This window comes from Trachemys scripta, chromosome 9, assembly GCF_013100865.1.
Source record: "Trachemys scripta elegans isolate TJP31775 chromosome 9, CAS_Tse_1.0, whole genome shotgun sequence".
Taxonomy (NCBI): domain Eukaryota; kingdom Metazoa; phylum Chordata; order Testudines; family Emydidae; genus Trachemys; species Trachemys scripta.
The window spans coordinates 3,218,598-3,241,317 of record NC_048306.1 but is presented as its reverse complement, the minus strand read 5'-3'; the positions used below and the strand labels follow the sequence as shown (position 1 = coordinate 3,241,317).

The following is a 22,720-nucleotide window of genomic DNA, read 5'->3' as shown; positions in this document are numbered from 1 at the left end:
GGACCTGCGGTGCCGGGGGCCGGGGGTGGGCCGCGCCTCCTCCCCCCACACCTCCCCCTTACCTGCTTCAGGCTTCCCGCGACTCAAATGTTCGCGGGAAGCAGGGGAGGGGGCGGAGACTTTGGGGAGGGGGCGGGGTTGGGGCGGGAGCGGGGGCGGGGCTGGGGCCCCTTTAAAGTGTCCTCCTTTCGGAGGCACTAAATATGGTAACCCTAAGGATAAGAGGGAAGGTGCTCTCATGGATTGGTAACTGGTTAAAAGACAGGAAACAAAGAGTAGGAATAAATGGTCAGTTTTCAGAATAGAGAGAGGTAAACAGTGGTGTCCCCCAGGGGTCTGTACTGGAACCAATATTATTCAACATATTCATAAATGATCTGGAAAAAGGAGTAAACAGTGAGGTGACAAAGTTTGCAGATGATTCAAAACTACTTAAGATAGTTAGGTCCTAAGGAGACTGCGAAGAGCTACAAAGGGACCACACAAAACTGGGTGACTGGGCAACAAAATGGCAGATGAAATTCAGTGTTGATCAATGCAAAATAATGAACATTGGAAAAAACAATCCCAGTTATACATACAAAATGATGGGGTCTAAATAAGCTGTTACCACTCAAGAAAGAGAACTTGGAGTCATTGTGGAGAGTTCTCTGAAAACATCCACTCAGTGTGCAGCAGCAGTCAAAAAAGCAAACAGAATGTTAGGAACCATTAGGGAAGGGACAGATAATATCATAAAGCCACTATACAAACCCATGATACGCCCACACCTTGAATACTGCACACAGTTCTTGTCACTTCATCTGAAAAAGATACATTAGAAATAGAAAAGGTACAGAGAAGGGCAACAAAATGATGAGGGGTATGGAACAGCTTCCATTTGAGGAGAGATTAAAAAGACTGGAACTGTTCAGCTTGGAAAAGAGACGACTAAAGGGAGATATGATAGAAGTCTATAAAATCATGGCCAGCATGGAAAAAGTTAATAGGGAAGTGTTATTTACCCTTTCACATAACACAAGAACCAGAGGTCACCCAGTGAAATTAATAGGCAGCAGGTTTAAAACAAACATAAGGAAGTACTTCTTCACACAACGCACAGTCAACTTGTGGAACTCATTGCCAGGGGATGTTGTCAAGACCAAAAGTATAGCAGGGTTAAAAAAAGAATTAGATAAGTTCATGGAGGATAGGCCCGTCAGTGGCTATTATCCAAGCTGGGCAGGGATGCAACCCCATGCTCTGGGTGTCCCTAAGCCTCTGACTGCCAGAACCTGGGAGTGGACGACAGGGGATGGATCACTCAGTAATTGCCCTGTTCTGTTCACTCCTTCTAAAGCATCTGGCATCAGCCACTGTCAGAAGACAGGATACTGGGCTAGATGGACCATTGGTCTGACCCAAAATGGCCATTCTTAAGGTCTTCTGATGTTCTTAAGTAAGCTTCTGCAGAAACAACAGAGCTGGTAGTTTCATTCCAGTAATACTGGGCAAGGGTCTGAATCACCAAAACTGTCATTGGTACTAAGGGCTCATTCCCAGCCCAGAGTGGAAACACTCCCAGTGACTTGAATGGATGTTGAATCGCATCCTACGACCTAGCCCGGACTGTGGGAGAAACCACTGCATTTTAACATGGCTGTTCCTAGCACAGTTCTAGCGTGGTGGAGGAGTTCTTCTGAGAACTGAAACAGCTAAGCCCCTGAAGATCAGGACTCTCTTTCAGCAAGCTCATATGTATGTCTGGATTGCGATATGCCAAATCGTTTTATCAGCCTGCTCATTGTTGCATCTGCGTAAGCACATTGCAGCAGAGTGCAGGCTGCTTGCAATATTGCTGTTATTGTTGTGATGGTGGTGGACCCGGTCAAATGGGGAACCTTTTTATGTCTACATGCAGGGAGCTGGATGCCGGCAGGCTCCGTGCCTGGCTGAGTGGGGTTGTCTTTATTCTAGAGTGAGTTTCTTTCTGAAGATGGCAACTCCAGTCCTCTTCTGGAGGTATTCACCATTCTCCAGAACTAACTGGGCATCCTTTTGGGTGATTCTTCCATCCCAACCAGCTCCAGGCAGGGCTGAACCCAAGGAAAGAAAACTTAGCTGCCACTTACTCTCGCCACTGGAGAGTATTCCTACCTGGGGCTACGCTGGTTCCTTCGCACAAGCAGCACTTCCTGCCACCAGGTGGACAGAGACAGCTGCAGCCTGGCACCCAGGTCTCCTGCCTTCTCCACTAGACACCCTCCCTCTTGTGACATTGCAGAAGTGCTGGCTGCAGGGAGGTTCTGGGCAGTGGCTGTTTGCCGGGTTTCCCACAGCCTGGGAGAGTGTCTAGGATTAATTCTGGGTATTTATTAGCCACTTATTTACAGCTTCACTTGAACACTTTCAATGCTTTGGAAATATTGGGACTTTGTCCCCAGCTAGTGTCTATTAGCGTAGTTCCACCAGTGGCAAGGAGCCGCTGTACATCCCGCCAGCTGGGGCCGCAGCCCATTGTCCCTGCCTCAGTGTCTGAGCCCAGCCAGCAGTCGGGCCGCACTCACTTCTTTGTGTTCAGTTTAGGGCCTGGTTAGTGGTAAGGCTCATCATAATGTGCACTAAAAAGCACGTTCCCAAGAGAGGGCAGAGGCTGTTGAAGAGGAAGGCGTGACGGGAGGGTGGGAGAAGAGAAAGGACAAAGGGTGAACAAGCTCCTAGAGCAGAGGCAGGAGATACAGGACAGAGATCAGGCGACAAGAGTCCCTCTCTCCTCTTCTGGTGGAAGTGATGCCATGTGTGGCATGATCCGAAGCCTGAAAGTGAGTAACACGCCTGTGAGAAAACAGCGAGCGCTTCTCTCTTCCGGCTGCCCATCACCGGGAAGAATGCTTCACAATTTTAGCATGGAAATAAACAATTATAATTGTTTTAATTATCCTTGTGATCTAGTCATTTTGAGGCAAATGAGGCATGCTGGAGCAAGAACGCTATTATTATGCTGTCACTTTGCAGCAGGCTCAGCACGCGGGGCTAGCAATTTCCACCCCCCCGGGAGCGACAAAGGGTTGCTATTAGCGTGCAGCATGGACATATTGCTCTGAACAAGTTGCAGTTTTCAAGTCACCTCCCCTTCCCTCTGGGAAGGAACTCTGCGATCCATTTGCCTGCCAGTGCTATTTCCTGCGCAAGTGTTTTATCTCAGGATAGTCACTTGAAAGTTGAGGCTAATTATTGTCCTGCTTTAAACTTGCTTTCATACCAAACCCTCTTCATCTCTGAATGTTTCGTATTTTGTAAGAGACATGGAGAGTGAGGTAATATCTCTGCTGCTGGTGAAAGAGACAAGCTTGTGAACTACACGGAGCTCTTCTCTAGATCCTGAATTGTGGTCTGCTGGGGATGGGCACTAGGACACCTGGGTTCTATTCCCAGCTGTGCCAATCGATCATTGGGAAAAGTCAGGTAACCCACTGAAGCTTGCTGGGTTTAAGTTTACCAGATACAAATGATAGTGGGCTTCGAACATCAAAGAGTTATGCAGATTAATGAAAATGTCTAAAGTGCACTGATATCCTTGGGTGCATGGCACTATATACCTGCAATGCATTAGTTAAACTCTTGACAGTACTGCAATAGATACCTGTATTCCCAACATTGCAGCCCCTGCACACTGTGCTCCACCACAGCTTTGGACTTCAGCCCCTTTTTGTTACAGAGAGACTATTGAGACATCCCCTTATCTTTTCCCAAAGTGCTAAAGAGTCTTTAATGTGCAACTGGCCAGAAAGGATGTCAGTGTCATAATGCTTGCCCTGATTGACAACTGGCTGACCGGGGCAGCGAGAGCCCTTCTCTTCTTCAGCAGTCTGTGACAAATGTAGCCAGTCCAGAGCCAGGTGGACTTCTTGGCCAGGGACAGGGCTCCAGGAAAAGTTGATGGGATGATTTGGATGCCTGAATTCCATTGATTTAAATAGCCAACTCCTGTAGGCAGTTTGCAAATCTCAGGTCAGACGGACGGTCCCTTGCATAGCTCTGGTTCTAGAGGACCAAGCACCACTGGGTGCTCATCTTTTGGCCAGTCCAATTTTCAGCTTCCTTTTTTCACCACAAGCAGCATTTTTTCTTCTTCTTTCCCATCCTTCCCAAGACATTAAAGGAATGTCACCAGCTTTTCAGCAGGGCACCCTATTAATTTACCCGCTCTCCGGCAGCAGATCTGTGTGTGTGCACCAACAAGTTACACAGGTTTGATGTTCGCTTCCAGCTCGCTGGTGAATTAAATGCTTTTGCCATGGCAACCCTGATTTCATATGATATTTCCATATGGTGGTTCTGAGCATAGCACATTTGTCTTCAGGAAACATCACTGCATTGTCTGAACCGCTCTATCGCCCACAATAGCTTTTGTTAAAAGGCAGAAAAATAAACTAAGATTTTGTCCAGGTTTTTTTTCATGCATCCGATTCCTGGGAGTTGTGAAAAACTTTTCTTATTTTATTCTCCACAAAGAGTTTTAATTCAAAGGACTAAGAGAATGACATATGCTGAGTTTAGTAGTTCACTTCCAGAGGCAACTCGCCTTTGTTGACTAAGGTTTGTCTCCGGATCATGCTGCCGGCTTAGGTGAGAAAGAAACATTTTCAAGTTAACAAAAATAGCCCAATGACAGTTTTTAAAACTCTCTGAAATATTTCTTCTTTTCAATATGTGGCATGTGTCAGCTACGTGATGCGCTGAGGTAGAATTAAGGTTTTATGGCACTCTTTTGGTCTGGCCAGCATACCCTGTGTTGTGCACTGCACCAGGGTGTGGTGGGATATAATCATGAGAAAAGTTTTATACACTGTAAGATTATGTTTTCTAAGACTACATTTTCAAAAATGACTCGTGAACCTTTTTCAGTGCCCAACTGGAGACATCGTAAAGGGGCCTGACTTTCAAAGAGTGGGTGTTCAGTGTGAAAATCAGACTTTGTGTAGGTTCTGCAGACCTAAAAAATACCACAAACCAAAAGCTCCCAGAGTCACTAGTTACTTTTGAAGTTGAGGCCTCTGTACACCATGTGTGTGTGTGTGTGTGTGTGTGTGTGTGTGCATGTGGGCACGTGTGAGTGCATGTGTGCGAGCGCGTCTGCGTGTGTGTGCATGTGTGTGTGCGTGTGCGCATGTTTGTACGCGCGCACACTCTAGAGGTAACTCTTTATACCAGTGAAACTCTCCTAACTTCAGTGGCATTAGCCCTGAGTCTCCCCAGCACGAGATCCGATTCAGGCCCGTGGCAGTTTAGTAAGACTCTGACTCCGGTTCTCTGCTGTGCACATTACATACTGACTGCACCTGACCAGGGGAGGGCGCCAGCAGAGGCGTGCGGGGCAGTGTAAGGCCTGCAGAAGAATATAATAATGATGAGACATCTGTATCTAGGATGTGTATGTTTGTTTTATTGTATTTGTTATTTTTATTGAATTATTATTTGTCTCATCCCCAAATCATACTGGCTACTTTGCAGGCAAGACGTCTTAGCCCAGGGGCCCATTAATAGCTTCAAAGATTCATGACTGGAGTTTCTTATTGACATCGGTGACATCAGTTCATCTCTTGCTCCAGACATTGCCCATTGCGCTGCTTCTAACGAGCTTTTTGTTTGCTAGCAAAAGTCCTCTGGCAAAGGGTTGTTCAACCTGAGTTGCAGCCACCTGCGCCTGGCGGAGAAGGAATACTTCGGACTGGAATTCCAAAGCCAGGCCGGAAACAATGTAAGTGACGTTCTTCAAGAAGGCCAAGTTCCCGCTGAATGAAACACAGCACTTGGCAAAGGCAGCATTCAGCAGTCCTGAGCGTCCATTAGTAGATAGCTTTTACCTTTCAAAAATAGGTTCCGACAAACATGAAGGTTGCAAAGTAAAGGGGCTGGTCTACACTGGGGGGGGGGGGGGATCGATCTAAGATACGCAACTTCAGCCTCGAGAATAGCGTAGCTGAAGTCGACGTATCTTAGATAACTTACCTCCCATCCTCACGGCATGGGATCGACGGCCGCGGCTCCCCCATCGACTCCACTTCCACCTCTCACCCTGGTGGAGTTTCGGAGTCGATGGGGAGCGCGTTCGGGGATCGATTTATCGCGTTTAGACGAGATGTGATAAATCGATCCCCGATAGATCGATCGCTACCCGCCGATCCGGCGGGTAGTGAAGACGTACCCAAGCACTGAAAGGTGGGAAATGCCAGAAGCAAGGCTGCCGTGCAGTGGGAATGCTGCCACCTTGTGCATAGGCAGCATGATTCAGTCTTTAGTGACACAATAACACACATCAAATTGCTGGTCCCGCTTCCTTTCCTGACGTCTGCCCCTAACTCCAGCGCCTTCCCATCCGCCCACCCACTCTGCGCCCGTCTGTCCACACAACCTCCTCTCCTCCCTCTGCTCCTGTCCTGCCCCTCTTCTACCCGCCCTGCCTATCACAGCATAGGGTTGCCAGGTGTCTGGTTTTCGACTGGAACACTTGGTCGAAAAGGGACCCTGGCGGCTCTGGTCAGCACTGCCGACCGGGACGTTAAAAGTCTGATTGGCGGTGCTGCCCGGCTAAGCAGGCTAGTCCCTACCTGTCCTGGCTCCGCACTGTGCCCCAGAAGCAGCCAGCAGGTCCGGCGCCTAAGCAGGGGCCACGGGGCTCTACGTGCTCTCCCCGCCCCAAGCACCGGCTCCGCATTCCCATTGGCTGGGAACTGCAGCCAATGGGAGCTGGGGAGGGCGGTGCCTGTGGGCAAGAGCAGTGCAAGGAGCCTCCTAGCCCCCTCGCCTCATAGCCAGAGCTGCTGGCCACTTCTGGGGCATAGTGTGGAGCCAAGACAGGCAGGGAGCCTGCCTTAGCCCCCCTGCTGCGCTGCTGAGTGGGAGCCACCCAAGGTAAGCCTGCGCCCCAACCCCTTTGCTGGGGACAAAGGCTGCGCCATGACCCTTGCAGGCACAGGGGCTTCCCAGGGTGCTTTCTGGCCCACTCATTTGTCAGCGGAGCTGTTCAGAGCCTACGTGTGCTTTTTAAAAGGAATTTTAGTCTCGATCGGGATTTCCCCCCCCCCATTTCTTCTTGTTGCACAACGAGATCAATGAGGTTCCTGCAGAACAGGCACCCCCCTGGGCACTACACAAAAGCGGAAGTAAAGGTGAAACTGTCCAAATTCTTGAGTGTCCTGGTCCTAATTCTTCCCCTAATGGTCTCAAGTTGCAGTGGGGGAGGTTTAGGTTGGATATTAGGAAACACTATTTCACTAGGAGGGTGGTGAAGCACTGGAATGGGTTACCTAGGGAGGTGGTGGAATCTCCTTCCTTAGAGGTTTTTAAAGCCCGGCTTGACAAAGCCCTGGCTGGGATGATTTAGTTGGGGTTGGTCCTGCTTTGAGCAGGGGGTGGGACTAGATGACCTCCTGAGTTCCCTTCCAACCCTGATATTCTATGACTCTAAGTGCCATTGACTTCAGTGTGCTCGAGTGACTTCCTCACGTCCTGCAGTGGGAGAACACGGCCCATCTGGGTTTATTATTCTTCCTGCCCCTATTACTGGCAGGTCACTCTTTAGTTTTTTCTTAGCATCAGCAGGCCTGTATCTTTTCTACTTTCTCTCCTGACACGTTGCGTTGTTTTTATTTATACAAACCCAGCACTTCATGCTGTGTCTTCACCAACTTCTTCCTTGCTGTTATTGCAGGTTTGGCTGGAGCTTCTAAAACCCATAACAAAACAGATGAAAAGTAAGTGTCTAAGGAATAACCATGTGCTAGCCGCTGCAGACAAATCTCAGCTAGTACCAGAAGTCTCACCGGCACATTCATGAGCTGGCTGACGCTTGGGGACGTGGGCTTTCAGGTTCTGGCATTTGCTTGGGTTCCCCTTGTGCTGGGGGGTTGGGTGGGTCTGTTTGCCAAGTCTTCACGTTCCAGTTTACATCCTGTGAAAGTGTAGCGGCCGTAGGAGCGGGGCTCGAATTGTGATGCTCCGGATCTCTGTCGCTCAGCAGAGCAATGGCAATGCTGTCCTGTCTGTAACAAAACTCAGGCTGCGAGATCCTGGCAGCTCACGTGCCTGATCAGTGTTCGGCCAAAGCTACTTTTCTGTCTGCAGTGTAGCTATGTGCGCCTAGAGCAGCGATACTCAGACCTCAGTGATTCTGGAGCCAAATTAGCGAGCGACAGTACCCCAAGGAGCCCCAGTGATGTGAATGCATTGTAGTACTATTCATATACAAACAGCATGATGGGGAAATATTTAGTGTACATATATATTATTCTCACAGCAAACAGGTTAACACGTTTGTGCACGTTGATAACTTAATTGGTTAATGCCGTAATAGCCTCCTGACTGGTTAATAACAGGTTGGTTAATAGTGAAATCACCCAGTGTTTTAATATCATGTGCTGCAAAGAGCCACAGGAGACGCAGTAAAGACCCACTTGGGGCTCGCGAGCCACAGGCTGAGTATCACTGGCTCACAGGATAGCTATAAGCGGGCCTCTGCAACCCTTACACAAAGGGACCTCCCCTGGTGAAATTCACTCCTATGCCTAGGCTAGCACCGGGTGTATGTCAGTACTTAATCTGTGCCAGGGCTGAGCCTGGCACCTCCGGGCCTGGCAGTTCAGAGCCCCGGCACCTCTGGGCATGGCGGTTCGTATCCCCAGCACCTCAGGGCCTGGCAGTTCAGAGCCCGGCACCTCTGGGCATGGCGGTTCGTATCTCCAGCACCTCGGGGCCTGGCAGTTCAGAGCCCGGCACCTCTGGGCCTGGCGGTTCAGAGCCCCGGCACCTGTGGTCTTGCTGCATCAGTTATGAATGTAAAAAAATTGCTTGAGCCCTGGCACCTCTTTCATTACAATTAAGCACTAGTCTATGCAGGATGTAGGCGGCACTACGTGGACACCCACTAGTCTATCCAGGGTGTAGGCGGCAGCTAGGCCTGGTGCTGGAGAGATGCATTCCATCCTAGAACATCCCATCCCAATCGGGATTACCCCGAGGTGACCTACAGACTGCCAGACACAGAACCAATCATCTAAACCATTTCCCCATCAGTAGGGTTACCATATCTAATAAATAAAAAAAGAGGACCCTCCACGGGCTCTGGCCCCGCCCATTTCCCCACACTAGCCCCGCCCCAACTCCGCCCCTTTCCCCGCCCTAACTCCGCCCCCTCCTCCCTCCCACTCCCAGCCATTCGGAAAGGGCTGCCCGAGCGCTACCGGCTTTACGGTTTGCCGGGCAGTCCCCAGACCCTGCGCCCCCAGCCGGCGCTTCCCCAGCGCAGCTGGAGCCCGGGAGGGGAAGCGCCCAGCCGGGGGCACAGGGTCTGGAGGCTGCCCGTCAAACCTTGAAGCCGGTAGCGCTCGGGCATTGGGCAGCCCCTATGCCTCCGGACCCTGCGCCCCCAGCCGGGCACTTCCCCTCCCGGGCTCCGGCCGCCCAAGCCGGTAGCGCTCGGGCAGCCCGGCTCTTAAACAGAGCCGAAGAGTCGGGGAGGAGCAGAGCCGCCATTTTCCCGGACATGTTCGGCTTTTTGGCAATTCCCCCCGGACGGGGGTTTGAGTGCCGAAAAGCCGGACATGTCCGGGAAAAAGAGGATGTATGGTAACCCTACCCATCAGCTTAGATTATGATTTTCAAAAACGAATTTGCAAGCGAGATCAAGCTCAGGTATCGGCTGCACTGAGCCGTGTGTGAAATCGTGGTTCCTGGTTGCGGGAGGTGAGGCTGCAAAACAAAGCATTGGGGCTTGATTGCAACATTGTACTTCATGCATTTCAGCATGAGTGAAAGGCCTGGCACAAGCACCTGCTTCGTGGCTGTGACGTGTCAGCTCTGGGCTGGCCTGGGTGTTTTGCCACAGCTCAGAAGCAGGCGTGCCACATGCTCTCAACCTGCTGTCTGCAGGTTAGAAATGCAGCAGCCCCTTTGCAGGTTTTGCATTCGCACATTCTGTTGTGTGCTGTCCTGCATGCCAGTCAGAATGGATTGAAACACAACTGTCCTTATGGTGGTGGTGCCCCCGCCCTCCGCCCTCCCGCCATGACCCCTCCCCGCCAGCTCTGCCATTTCAGAGGCTGCTGCCAAATCGTTGTGCCTGTGAATTTCTCCGCTTTTCCCTGCTTCAAGGTGATTCCTATCTTCTATTCAAATGTCACCCCCCGGGCTCTGAGAGGAACAGGTGATTCTGTCCTTAATGCAGTTTCAGGGAAGCCAATACGTTTGTATGTAGCTCCTGGAGTGCCAAGAACTGTCCTTCGGGGAGTCCCCTCGACCCACACAGTGCAAGGCAGGGCTAAGCGGTGCACTGGGACATTTCAAGGGGCAAGGCTGTGGACCCAGCCATCGGGTTCCTGGCTCCTGGCACACACTACAGCTGAGGCTGGTCTAAGTTATGTGGCTTGGGGGGTGAATAGATTACCCCCCTGAGCAATGTGAGTGCTGGTGATGACAGTGCTCTGTCCCCGGGAGAGCGTCTCCGGCGGCCATAGCTACCGCCACTCGCGGGCACTGGCGTAATGAAGTTGACGGGAGAACTCTCTCCTCTCCGATCGGCTGAGGGCATCTGCACTCGCTGCGCCGCTGTAAGCTCTGTGGTGTGGCCACCCCCTCGGTCTCAACAGCTTTGTGTCCATTATTCCACAGAAAGGCAGATGGGGCCCCGGAATCACCTCCACTCAAGTGTGGCCATTTACCGGTGCCCTTTTGTAAGCCCCGGCGTTCCGTTTGGCTTCCCCTTCTAGCCCATGTGTGGCTGAGATACAACGGGCTTTAAAACGCTGTCGAGGACCAAAGTCTGCCCTTCGTTAACCCCCCCCAGATGCCTGCAGGATTTGTCTGGGTGGAGCTGTGGGCAGACTTGGGTGCTGGGAATATGGATTTTCCCAATTACATGCCTGCCAACAGCCCCTTCCTGCCCAAAACAACCCTGCAATTACATTTATCTGAGCTGATCCTGCAGCTCTCAGTGCACAAACGAGCCATGGGAGGGCTTGTTTCTTCCTTACCTCCTCTGGGCCCTGTAGCACGGGCTGGTTACATTTTCGGTTTGTCTGGGGTTTCACTGCGCGCCAGTAGCGTCTGTGGAGGGGCTGTTGTCGCTGTGCGGTATTGTCCACCCCCCAATGGGAAGCTCTGATTCAGAATAGATGGCTGGCTAGACCCCACTGAGATAGCCACATTAAGAAATGCTGAACACGATTGTTTTCACTTCAGACACTCCGGTCCGCTGGAATTCAGTGGGCAAAGAAGCAGCCCGATGGGCCCAATCTTGGGAGGTGATTGGACTCCAGTGGGAACTGCACATGCTCTGCCATGGCTCAATCCAGCCAGGTACTGAACACCCTGTCCCCGGCCCAGGGCAGCACTCAAGTACATGTTTAATCTGAATCATCGGGGTTGTCCTGTTTACTGGAGTGGGGCCATTCTCCCATTGACTTCAATAGTCCTGCTCGTGTAGTACAACTTGAGGTTCTGCTTAAGTACGTGGCTGGATTGAATCCCGGCTCAGCACCCTGCAGGATCACGTCCTAGATGCTCAGCACCCATCAGGGCCGAATTTGTAAGGCATGAAAGTGCTTTACTCCCCCGTGTGCGTGGGTGCAGGGTGTGTGAAGAGATTTGTAAATGTTCTCAACAGACATTTGAAATAAAACTTATGAAGATGTTGTGTTTTAAGATCCTAAGGAGGTTCTTTTCAAATTTATGGTGAAATTTTTCCCAGTGGACCCTGGACATCTGAGAGAAGAGTTGACAAGGTATGGTACTATTTTTTTTTTCATTGTCTACATTTTTATTTGCTACTAGAGGCTTTGTAACGCAGTCTTCATTGTCTAAAACATTCAGTGGCCCTCTAGCAATAGTCATTTTGACTATCAGTGCAACTTTAGATGTTGCAAATATTTCTTTCTCTGACCCTCTGTTTAGAAACACACAAAAATCTGCCTAATCCATCATCTTTATTTGTCCATTAGCCATAGCCATACATTGCAGATTTTTATTTGCTAGGCATTGTTTGGGGTTCCCTATGATCTGTACATTTGCTGCAGAATCCTACCTTTTAGTGCAAAATTGTGCTCTAGACTATAAGCTTTTATTTAAAAAACAATTATGTTTTGGAGAAAACATTACAGACATGAACCAAGTGTAAAACCAATGCAGAAGTTTCATGCAGATTCGTTAGCCAACCTAAGACAATAGCTCTGAGAGGTGTGAACTGTCCCGTAGTTCGAAGGGTTGCATTCACTCCGAAACCTACAGATTGCCGTTCAAATGTCAGTGTTATTTCTCTGATAAACACCCAAGCAACACACCTCATCTCACAATCCCAAACTGCTTCTCACACACTGGGTGTCGAAAGCTTCAGTTGTTCCTGACCCTGCTGCTAAAACAACCAGCGTCTACAATGCTTCTTTACAATGTGTAAAATGATCTGAGTTTAAAATCAGACTCACAGCAGGATACTGGCTGATCGTCTGGGTCTATAATGGACCTTGATAAGTTTATGAATGGGGTTACATGTTAGGGTTTTCTGCAGTAGCATGGGACTGGACTCGAGGGTGGCCAGTTGTCCGGTTTTCAACCAGAAAGTCCAGTTGAAAAGGGGACATGATGGTGTCCGGTCAGATCTACTGACTGGACTCCCAAAGTCCAGTTACTGTGGGCGGGGGAGGTGCCAGGTCATCACCTCTGCCAGCCCCTACTCAGACAGAGCCGCCCCCTACCTGCATCGGACGGCTGCAGCTCCCAGCCTGGCTCCGAAGGCGAGTCCCTCCCGACCCCTTTCCCATCATCCCCTTTAACGTCTTCTCTTCCCTCTGGAAAACTGTCAGCTCATGTCTTTACTTCTAGCACAGCCTACAAGACAAGTGACTCCCTGCGCAGGCCCTACCTGCATTGGTTTCGCAGCCACGCTAGCAACAGAGTTCTCTGATTTGAAGAAATCTCTGTCCCTGGTGGTAATGAAAGAATTGTTGGGGGTAAAACGAGATCCACTTGAACTGAGACTTGACCAGTTCCTTTTAGCCTTTATTCTGGGCGTCTTAAGACAATGTCGTGATCACCTCGCCATCACATATACATGCAAAACCCAATATGGCCAGGGCAGCAAGTGATGAAGTTATCTTTCCTGGGAACAGGGTGACTTCTTCAAATCTCTGCTCTGTTCTTCCCATGTGTCCTTGCCAGTCGCTTGGGGTCAGTCATTTAGCTTTTCTCCTCAGGCAGACAAGAGGCAGGGGAAATGGGGACAGTTGGACTGGGGCCTCAAAAATGTCTGTAACTGACGTGAAATGGGCAGAGGAGGGGCCCCAGTGAACATGATGTACTGGGGTCCAAATTGTCTCTCGCCAGGCCCATGTGTACTGCCTTCCATCTGAGTATCGCCAGGTGATTTATAAACATCCGTCCTGATCCCGGCCCTGCCAGAGGTGGCAGGTGAAGGATCTCAGCTCCTTGCAGGGCTGGGCCTTTCACCCGTGCAAAGCCTAACTGATTCCGGGAGGGTCCCCTGTCTAGCAAAGTCCCCATGCAGGACATGGGCTGGCTGCGTTCCTTAATCACTAGTCTGAGCTGGGAGCAGGAACCTTTGCTCTCGGTCAGGAAACTGTTCTCTCTTCCTTTGCAGGTATCTCTTTACCCTTCAAATCAAGAGGGACCTGGCAGTCGGGAGGCTCCCCTGCAGTGAGAACAGCACTGCGTTGCTGGTGTCGCACCTCTTGCAGTGTAAGGACAGACAAGCGTGCTCTAGATCTGCTCCTGTTCGCCCACAAGGGATGCCCGGGGTGACATTCTCTGGCCTGTGATATGCAGGAGGTCAGCCTAGGTGATCAAAATTGGCCCTGAAAAACGGTGTATCGTTCTATTGTTCCAAACGTCCGCTTCTAACTATTCACTTCCAAAGCATGGCTTAGCTTACAAACCAACCCCCTGCTCTGCTCTGGATGTCAGGGCAAAGCAGTGGCTGTCTGACAAACGCTGTCTGTTTGTCCGGTCCTTGCCCATAGCTGGGTGCAGCAGCAGAACCTGACTACAATAGACTCACTATTCTATCCCGTCATCTGGCTTTTGCAGCCAGAGTTTTGAGTGAAATCAGCCCAGGCGGCAGGAGAGCAGGCCTACCGGCGCGCATGGGGAACTGCTCTCGGGAGAGAGGGTTGCAGGTCAGGGGCGAGCCAGCGTCCACTGACGTCCCTAGGAATCTTTCCCTGGCTGTGATGGGAGCGAGACCAAGTCCAAAGGTGCCAGTCCAGCAAAGCACTTGTGGAGGAGAGCTGAGTTGCTGAGCTGGAGTGAAATGAGTCGAGTTAGTGTGTGTTTGCACAGACAGTTCAGTGCTCAGTGTGCAGCCGTTGCCCGGCTGTGTTCCCTGAGCTTTTCGATCCGAAGCATCTGTACCTCTCAGAACAGCCAGGCGGGCGTTACCACAGTGGAAATGGTCTTTGGCTAGCAACATGGCCCAGGCTGTTTAGTGTCCCCTGGGCGACCAGCTCTGAGTCTCCCACACCATGGTCTAGCCAGGGATGGCTTGTTTCCTTGGCCTTCAGCCCTCCCCAAGAGTCACCGCATAGAGCCTGCATGGCCTCCCAGCCACAGGGCCAAGGACCACCATGGTCCAAAATGGAAAGATTGAGTGAAGGCATCTGGATCTCCAGTTAGAGCCTAACCTCTTGACCCTTAGTAATGTGAGCAATCCTTACTGACACAAGTGAGGTTGGAAGGATGAGGCCTTTAGTCTGGCTTAACGAGACCCCCATCCGCTGAGGGGCTGAATGCCCCAATAAGATGCTGGGTCCCTTCCATGCCCATCAAAGCCCTTGTGTCAGGAAAAGCCCTGTTGTCAGAACCGTGTCGCTGGTTCTTCGGGCCTGCTCCCGTCGAAGCTAACAGCAAAACTCTCACTGACATCAGTGAGACAGGACCAGGTCCTCAGTGAGGGAACATCAGAAACATCACATTTAGGAAGAGCTGGAAGTTGGTGTTCTCTGTCTGGGCTCTTTCCATCCCCCCGCACCATGTCTATGTTCTTGCAGGGATCAGCGAAGTCGCTGGTCTCTGAATACTCGCTCAGTTTGCCTGCTGTCGTCTCCTCAATGGGCATTGCTAAATGCCGCTCTTCATTTCTTTCCCTACAGCTGAGCTGGGGGACTTTCATGAAGAAACAGATAAGAAGCACTTGGAGAGCCACCAGTATTTACCCAACCAGGAATATTTAGATGATAAGATCATGCATTATCACCAGAAGCACGTGTGAGCATTTCATCCGCACTTGGGTCCTACTCAGCTCATAATGTATCTGCTCCTTTCACCGCACGGATATTAAATACCTGTAGCAGAGACTGGTTTATACAGTATGTGGGGGTGCTGGCAGAGGACTTTAGAGGGGACTATTTATTCTAATGTCAGTAGACTTATAACCCTCTTCCTTCCCTAGTGGGAAGACGCCAGCTGAGTCGGACGTTCACCTGTTGGACATAGCCAGGAAGTTAGAAATGTATGGGATTAGACCCCACCCCGCGAGCGATGGGGAAGGGACGCAGATCAATCTGGCTGTCACGCACATGGGAGTGCTGGTTTTACGGGTAACAACATTTCCCTTTTAAATTCCTACCGTACGATGCAATGGGACCCTTATGGAAGAGCTTTTCCTTCCATTCTCATCAAAGGCCTTTTAGCTGTACCAGAACCTACCTGACGTGTTCTTGCACCAAGAAATCACCCTGGGGACGGGACACACTCTGTAGACAGGCGCTGTAGTGAGTAAATAAGGGAAGTAAACATTTGTTGTTGTAGGCCCCTTCTGAAATCCAAGGACTTCACTATCTTCGTCACTACCCAGCCTGCTAAGAGCTGTGGGGCGATGGTTTTCCTGTCCTAGGACCAACACTTTTGAGAGTTGGAAATTGTTTCCTAGCCTGAAAAGTCAAAAAAATCTCAAAAATAGTCACAAACAAACCAGAAATCTAGTTTTTTCGTTTCCGGTCAATTGAAACGTTTTGTTTCAATTTTAGTCTTTTTTTTTTCTTTAACCCTTTTCAGCCAAATTAGCTTAAATTTTTAGACAAAAAGTTGTTTTGAACCAAACAACTGGAATTTTTCCTTTTGAAAATGTCCAAACAAAGCGTTTTGAAATGTTCCCCTCTACGTTTGTTCAAGCTGGGCAAACCCTGAACTCTAGCCAGTGGTGACAAATCACACCCTAGACATGGCTTCTACTGATGTGGGAGGTGTCCGCTTTGAGAATCTGTCTTGTTTGCCCTTGTAAACTAGCGTGTTTGAGAAGTAAGATGTTCACGTTCCAGGGCAGCGCCACACGTTTCCCATATAATCTTCAAGCAAAAATAGCCGTCTAATGGCTATGTAATTACCTAGTGCTATAATCATGACATCTGAGCAGCGTAACTACATACCTCTGTGTTTCCTGCATGAAGTGGGGCAGCCACGCCTAGACTAATTCCAACCTGCGAAGCCACTTGTGGTGGAAGAAAATCATAATTCCTGGCCCATTGTTAATAACTAGCAGCCTGTGTAGCACATTCTGAGGCAAGTGGTGCTCTGCCTGGCTGTTTGTTCAGCGAGACAGACACACACACACACACACGCACACATTATAACTGGAGCATAAACAGCTCCTTTAAAGCCCAGTAGGTTCTATGTCAGAACACAGTGCTTGGGGTCGGAAATGTGGCCCTAACCCCGTTGTGCTGAGGAGTTCTTTTTAAAGTTTGCTTGCCCGAGAGAATGCATGCTAGGGCAGTACAGGTACGTTCTAGTTAGGTTAATGCCTGAATCATGTACATAACGACTGCGCTTTGCCCAACAGACAGCGGACGGAGCACCCCCCGCTCATTAAGGGCCTGATCCCGCCCCACTGAAATCGATCGGGATCTAGGCCAGTGCCCATTGAAATTAATGGCAGTCTTTCCAGTGACACCAGGGGGCTTTGGCTCAGGCCCTTGGCGTTTTGTAATTAACTCCAATAACACAGGATCAGGCCCTGTCATCTTATCCTTCCTGCTTGGGTCCAAATCTGCTTGTCTGACACATCCCCTCGGAGCCAGGGTAAACCGATGCTGGTAAATTGGTGGGACTGTAAAGTGAGCAGGATTTGAGGCCAAATCCTCGGAGCACCATCTACACTCACGGGAGTCAATAGACGCAGCGTGCATTTTGCCAGCTCACGGCCCTGGCCGGTAATGATTTGACCATGACCAATGCATTGTCATTGCAGGGGAACACAAAGATCAACACATTCAACTGGGCCAAAATTCGGAAACTGAGTTTTAAGAGGAAACATTTTCTAATCAAACTACATGCAAATATCTCTGTAAGTACCACGTTGCCACCCGCTGCCAGGGTTGAAGAGCACAGGTTTGTATCAAGCGAGGAATAGTTAGAAGGGCTTTGCCAAGGTTGGCAGGGGTGGCGAAAGCTTCTTAACAGTGTGTGTGTGTGGGGGGGGTGTCACTGGCACCCGAACCGTGGCCCTCCCCGCACGCTGCCCCTTCTCCCTTTTCAAAGTGGTGGGGCCATGGCCTCCCATCCCTCCCTGTTCCTGTGCCCCGCCCCAAAGGTCACGTACTTCAAATAACATGTGCTCCCTTGGGCTGTGTCAGTGTTGGTGTGTGGTCTCTCGCTTCACCTCGCTCCTGTGTGTCCTGGAAGTTTCTCCTCACGCTGTGTGTGAAGCCCCAGGGGCACAGACTGGTTAGGCCTCCACAATGTGTATATGGAGAACACCTTTGTGGTCCCCGAGTATTTCCAGCCGACAGCCTAGTTCTACATTCGGCTGCCCCAGGCACTGCTAGGGGTCAGCTAGCAGCATGTGTAACACAGGTTAGTGGCCCATATAGATCAGACCAGGGCCCCTCACCCTGTCCCCAATGAGACCCACACCCAGTTTCAGCTCTAAGTCCATTGAGAGGCCTGGGGTCGCAGGATTCACTGGCCAGTCCTGCATCACTCTCTGCATGTCTCCTTGTGTGAAAAATTGCTCGTGTTTTCACTATTGGACACTGACTTTGCAACGGGGGTTGACCCTTTGGGTTGTGTTTCAAATGTCCGGTTCTCATCCAGGCTCTGTGCAAGGACACCTTAGAGTTTACCATGGCAAGCAGAGATGCGTGCAAAGCATTTTGGAAGACGTGCGTGGAGTACCATGCTTTTTTTAGACTCTCCGAAGAACCAAAATCCAAGCCCAAAGCCCTCCTGTGCAGCAAAGGTTCAAGTTTCCGCTATAGGTAAATCGCTCGCACTAGCTCCAGTAACACTGTGAGGAAAGCGAATGGCTCTTTGCTAGCGTTCGCTGTGTGGTGCAACGTGGGGGGAGGAAACTTGGCGCTAGCTGGTGCCTTTAGGCACAACCTGATGAGCAAGTAGCCCGGGGAGGGCAGCAGTGGGACAAAGGCTGTGTCTACCCAGGGATTAAAAAACCCCGTGGCTGGCCCGGGCCAGCTGAAGTGGCGCATGGGGTCGGGGCGCCGGGGCGGAATGATTGCTTTGTAGATACTCACTCTGAAGCGCAGGCTTCGGGCCCCTGTGAGGGTGAAGGATCCCAGAGCTCTGGCTCCAGCCTGAGCCTATCGTCTACACAGTGATTTGTCACCCCGGAGCCCGTCAGTTGGACTGAGCCATGCCCCAGGGCTTTGATCCCCGAGAGTCTCCTCCGAGTCGCAGTTCTTGTCTGGCTTCCTCCATGCCCGAGGGAGGCAGCCTAGGCCCATTCCCCTGTACCCGCACCCTCTGCGTCTCACCCAGCAGAGCAGGGCCAGGCCTGCCTGCCTGAACCTCGAGCTCCTTTGTCCAAGCCTGTTGTGCAAGGCATCAGCCAGCCGTTGCCTCTGTGCTGGCTACAGCAGAGGTTACAGTCACATGCTGTATGGACAGCACCGTTAGAACTTGTTTCTCACAAGCGTTTTTCTGTCCTTGCCAGCGGCAGAACCCAACGGCAGCTGCTGGAGCATGGGCGCAAGGGGAAGGGGAAGAGCGCGCCGTTTGAGAGGTATCGGAGGGGGCGGAGGGGGCTTTGTAGCATTTCACGGGCTATTTGCAACGGGAAACTGACCTGTGTGTCTTGGATTTGCAGGAAACACTACCCGGCTCAGTACCACGAAAGGCAGTGCCGCTCGTCCCCAGACCTCCTCACAGACGTGTCCAAACAGGTACTGATCTCTCCTCAGTGTCCCTGATGGAAAAAGCCCCCAGCCCCCAGGCCTGGTTAATCATTCCACCACAGCCTTTGCTGCCCTGGAGAGAAAGCAGTGGGGCGGGAGCCCATGCTGGGCCATTCCCTGGGTATTTTGGGGGCATGGCGCAGCAGCGACCAGGGGAGCGTGTGTCCAGTGCTCTGCGAGCTGGTCTGTGAACAGCGAAGGAGCGAACCCCAGAGTGGGGCCAGCACTTGTGTACAACACCGTACAGTGTGTGTGGGGAGTGCTGGGTTCGTTATCTGCCCCTTGCACGGTGGATCGTGCTGCATTGTTATGGGGCGTGTGGGTGTGTAGGACACCACCACTCGGGAGACTTGGTTCCCTCTGTGCTGGGACCCACATTCCCATCTGTTTCCCACCCGCCCAGGGGATAACCGCATGTGTTCATCCCCCCACCCCACCCCAGCTAAGGGCTCCCCTAGTGGCCCAGAGGGGCTCGACCAGAGGTGGCTCCTGGCGGCAGGGGAAGGGAAGTGGTACCACCGAGGTAGCCTAGCAGGTGGGACATGGCCTCACTGCCTCGCCACCCATCACGGCCACACCCTGCCAAGGTCTGACTGGAACCGCATGGCTCAGGTTAGGGTTTCACTGGACCCTGCCCTGCCTGTGCTGAGAGCAGAATCTGGCCGCAAGGCGGGTGTGTGCGTGTGTTCGACCCAACGGGCTACGGAGTAGCATTTATTAATCTGGTTGCTTGTGGGGCTGTAATGAACAGAAGAAGAGAGAGAGAGAGAGCCCTCCTCCCCTTTCCAGTGCCTTTCCCCTACCCTAACAGGCCCTGCTGTCTCCCTAGGTTGAAGACCTGCGCCTGGCATACGGCAGCAGAGCCTGTTACCGGAACACAAACGGGGTCCACGCGTCGGATCCCATGCTGGACAGCAGGAGGCGGAATTCCTCCGTGGAGGTGACGTTCGCAGCGGAGCTGGAGCGCTCCAAGCCTGAAGCTGACCCCAGGCTCCTGCCCCATTCCAAAAGCAGCTCTGCCTTCCCGTTGGCCTACGCCGAGCTGGAGCTGGAGTGGGAGCCGGCCGACGGCTTCGGGCAGCGCCGCCCGCTGACCTCCTTCCAGCCCAGCCACCAGCTTGCTGGGAACAGTAAAAGCACCTCGGTTGGCAACATGAGGGAGGTCACCTCCAGGCAGCTGAGCTACACAGATGTGCCCTACGTCCCTTCCGCCAGCCAGCCGCTGGAGACGACGTCTCCGCAAGTGTTCTTTTACGTGGACAGGCCTCCCTCGGTACCACGCCACACGCCACACGCCGCCGAGGAAGCAGGGAGAGGGCTGAGTGGCCCTGGCCCCATGTCAATGAAACCTTCCAAGAGATGGCCGGGCCCGGCCCGGATGAAGGAGCTGCAGCCCGAGGCCTTGCCCAGGACTTACTGCGTTAGCAGGCACCTGCAAGAGGAGAGCAGAGCCCTGGCTGGGGCTTTTGACTACAGCATTCAAGAGCAACTGCCCAAAAGATCCTGGAGCCAGTCCGATATGAAAACCATCCATTTCCCGTACGGGTCGGAGTTCAGGCCGCTGGGCCCTTGCCCTGCTCTGAGCAGTAGAAAAGCAAGTATCTTACGGTCCATGCTCGCCCAGCAAGGGCTTTCCAACCCCACTGCAGCTCCGCGCCCGGCCGAACGCGGCGTGGGCAGCGGGACCGAGTCCAGCGACTCCGACCCGGATCTCCTGAACGCCGATTACTACTCTCTGTATGGCCGGGTAGGAAAGTCGCCCCTGGCCCGGGTGCGTCTGTCCTCGGGCAGCCTCCAGCTGGAGGAGGAGGATGAAGAGGTGTCCTTTGCGACAAGCAGCGCAGAAGCAAGGACTTCAATGGGCATGTCCAATTATTTCACGTAACCGTCGCCAATCGGCTTGAGAGCGCAGAGATTTCCAAAGCCAGCTCGAAGGAACAGGAAAGTCATTTTTGTGTGGTGCTGCTCCCTCCTCCTTGCTAAGCATTGTGCCGGGTGAGTGTTGTGTGAGTGCAATCAGCTGTAGAGACTGTGTTACTGGACGACAGGGGAGCTCTAGGACATAAAGATCTAGGCAACAGGCAAGAAAAAGTAGCCACCAGCGGGCACCCCAGCAAAACCTCCTACATGGAGGTTCTCAACGAAGAGGGGTCAGCTAGTCACATGCCTTGGGCTCGCCCCAAACTGCTAAATGTCACATCCATGCTCCTCCGCGAGGGGAATAGATTAAATGAAAGCTGCTAAATGTCTGTTTCTAATGGAGAGCGAGTGAGATGGCCACTGGGAGCCTGTTTGGGAAGACTGGTGAGTGCGTTAACAGAACGTTTGTTATGGCAGCTCCATATGCCCCAGCTCCTGATCACAAAGGAACTCACTCTGTGATGCCAACCGCCTGTATTTTGACGCTGCCACATAATTAATGATGGCGAGGAGCGCCTCTCTTCTAACCACGGATGGTGCATCAGAGAGCCTCACCCAAGCCTCTAGACAGGTTGGCTTGGGTACATCAGAGTTGCAGCCCAGTGTGTTGGCCACTGGCATTCAGATTTGTGTAGGGAGTGAATGCCGCCTCTTCCCCAGCCACGCCATCTTCAGCCAAAGACGCTGCCGAGAACCATATTTTGTACGTCTGTTTGTAAATCGGTTTTGGCGGCTGCCCTGCAGGCTGCCCCCGCCCGCTGTGATGCGGGAGGTACTTCCCATTACCACTGACGGTGTCTTTGCCACTCACATCCACCTCTCTCCTTCCTTCCGCTACGAGACAGCATGTGGCCATACAAGCTACCCGGTGTGGGCCCAAACCTGGGAGGAGAGACACACGCTTCGCCCTCAGAGACACACGCTTCTCGACCCCTAAATTCAAGCGAGCAGCCGAGAGACCTGGGCGGAATCACTGATGGGGACCGCAAGAAAACTTCAGGCTGGCTGAGCTGCCCCCTACCAGGGCCGGCTCCAGGCACCAGCCCACCAAGCTGGTGCTTGGGGCGGCACCTGGAGGGGGGCAGTGCGGCGCTCCGGCCCGAGATCGGGGCTGCGACCAGGCTCTCCGCCCTCCCCCCGGCGCAGCCTCTGGCCACCGTGGAGAGCGGAGCCCCGCTGGGGCTCGCTGCCCTCCCCCCGGTGCAGCCTCTGGCCCCGGGGAGAGCGGAGCCCTGCTGGGGCTCACCGCCCTCCCCCCGGCGCTCTGGCTGCGGGGGCTCCGCTCTCCCCGGTGGGGCTCGCTGCCCTCCCCTGCGGGGGGAGGAGCGGGGGGGGGGGGCGGCGGGAGGCTTTTTTGCCTGGGGTGGCAAAAAAGCCAGAGCCGGCCCTGCTCCCCATCCCCCGCCCATCAGTAGTGAACGGACCAGCCAACGCACAAACACGGCGCTCTCTTGGAATAAGCTGTAACGGGTGGACAGGCTCCCACTGGCACTCCCAAGTAAGACACTGTGGTTACTAGAGACGGCCAAAAAAAAAAGGAACATATTTTTGCCCAAAAATGTTGCCTTTTTTTTCTGTTGAAAAATTTCAGATATTGATGTTTTCTGACCAGCTTTTGTATTTACCAA

The 22,720-nt window shown here is 52.2% G+C and overlaps 1 protein-coding gene across 1 annotated transcript in view; it reads left to right on the top strand.

Moving 5' to 3' along the window:
- Positions 1 to 22,068, top strand: part of FRMD7 (FERM domain containing 7) — a 26,611-nt gene extending 4,543 nt beyond the window's left edge. The window contains exons 2-12 of the mRNA XM_034780573.1: positions 5,636 to 5,740; positions 7,694 to 7,736; positions 11,681 to 11,759; positions 13,628 to 13,725; positions 15,135 to 15,249; positions 15,434 to 15,581; positions 17,231 to 17,326; positions 18,076 to 18,239; positions 18,932 to 19,000; positions 19,085 to 19,160; positions 20,002 to 22,068. Coding sequence (XP_034636464.1) covers positions 5,636 to 5,740; positions 7,694 to 7,736; positions 11,681 to 11,759; positions 13,628 to 13,725; positions 15,135 to 15,249; positions 15,434 to 15,581; positions 17,231 to 17,326; positions 18,076 to 18,239; positions 18,932 to 19,000; positions 19,085 to 19,160; positions 20,002 to 21,057 — 2,049 coding nt within the window. The 3' untranslated portion in view covers positions 21,058 to 22,068. The remainder of the gene's footprint in view (positions 1 to 5,635; positions 5,741 to 7,693; positions 7,737 to 11,680; positions 11,760 to 13,627; positions 13,726 to 15,134; positions 15,250 to 15,433; positions 15,582 to 17,230; positions 17,327 to 18,075; positions 18,240 to 18,931; positions 19,001 to 19,084; positions 19,161 to 20,001) is intronic.
- Positions 22,069 to 22,720: the final 652 nt, after the last annotated feature.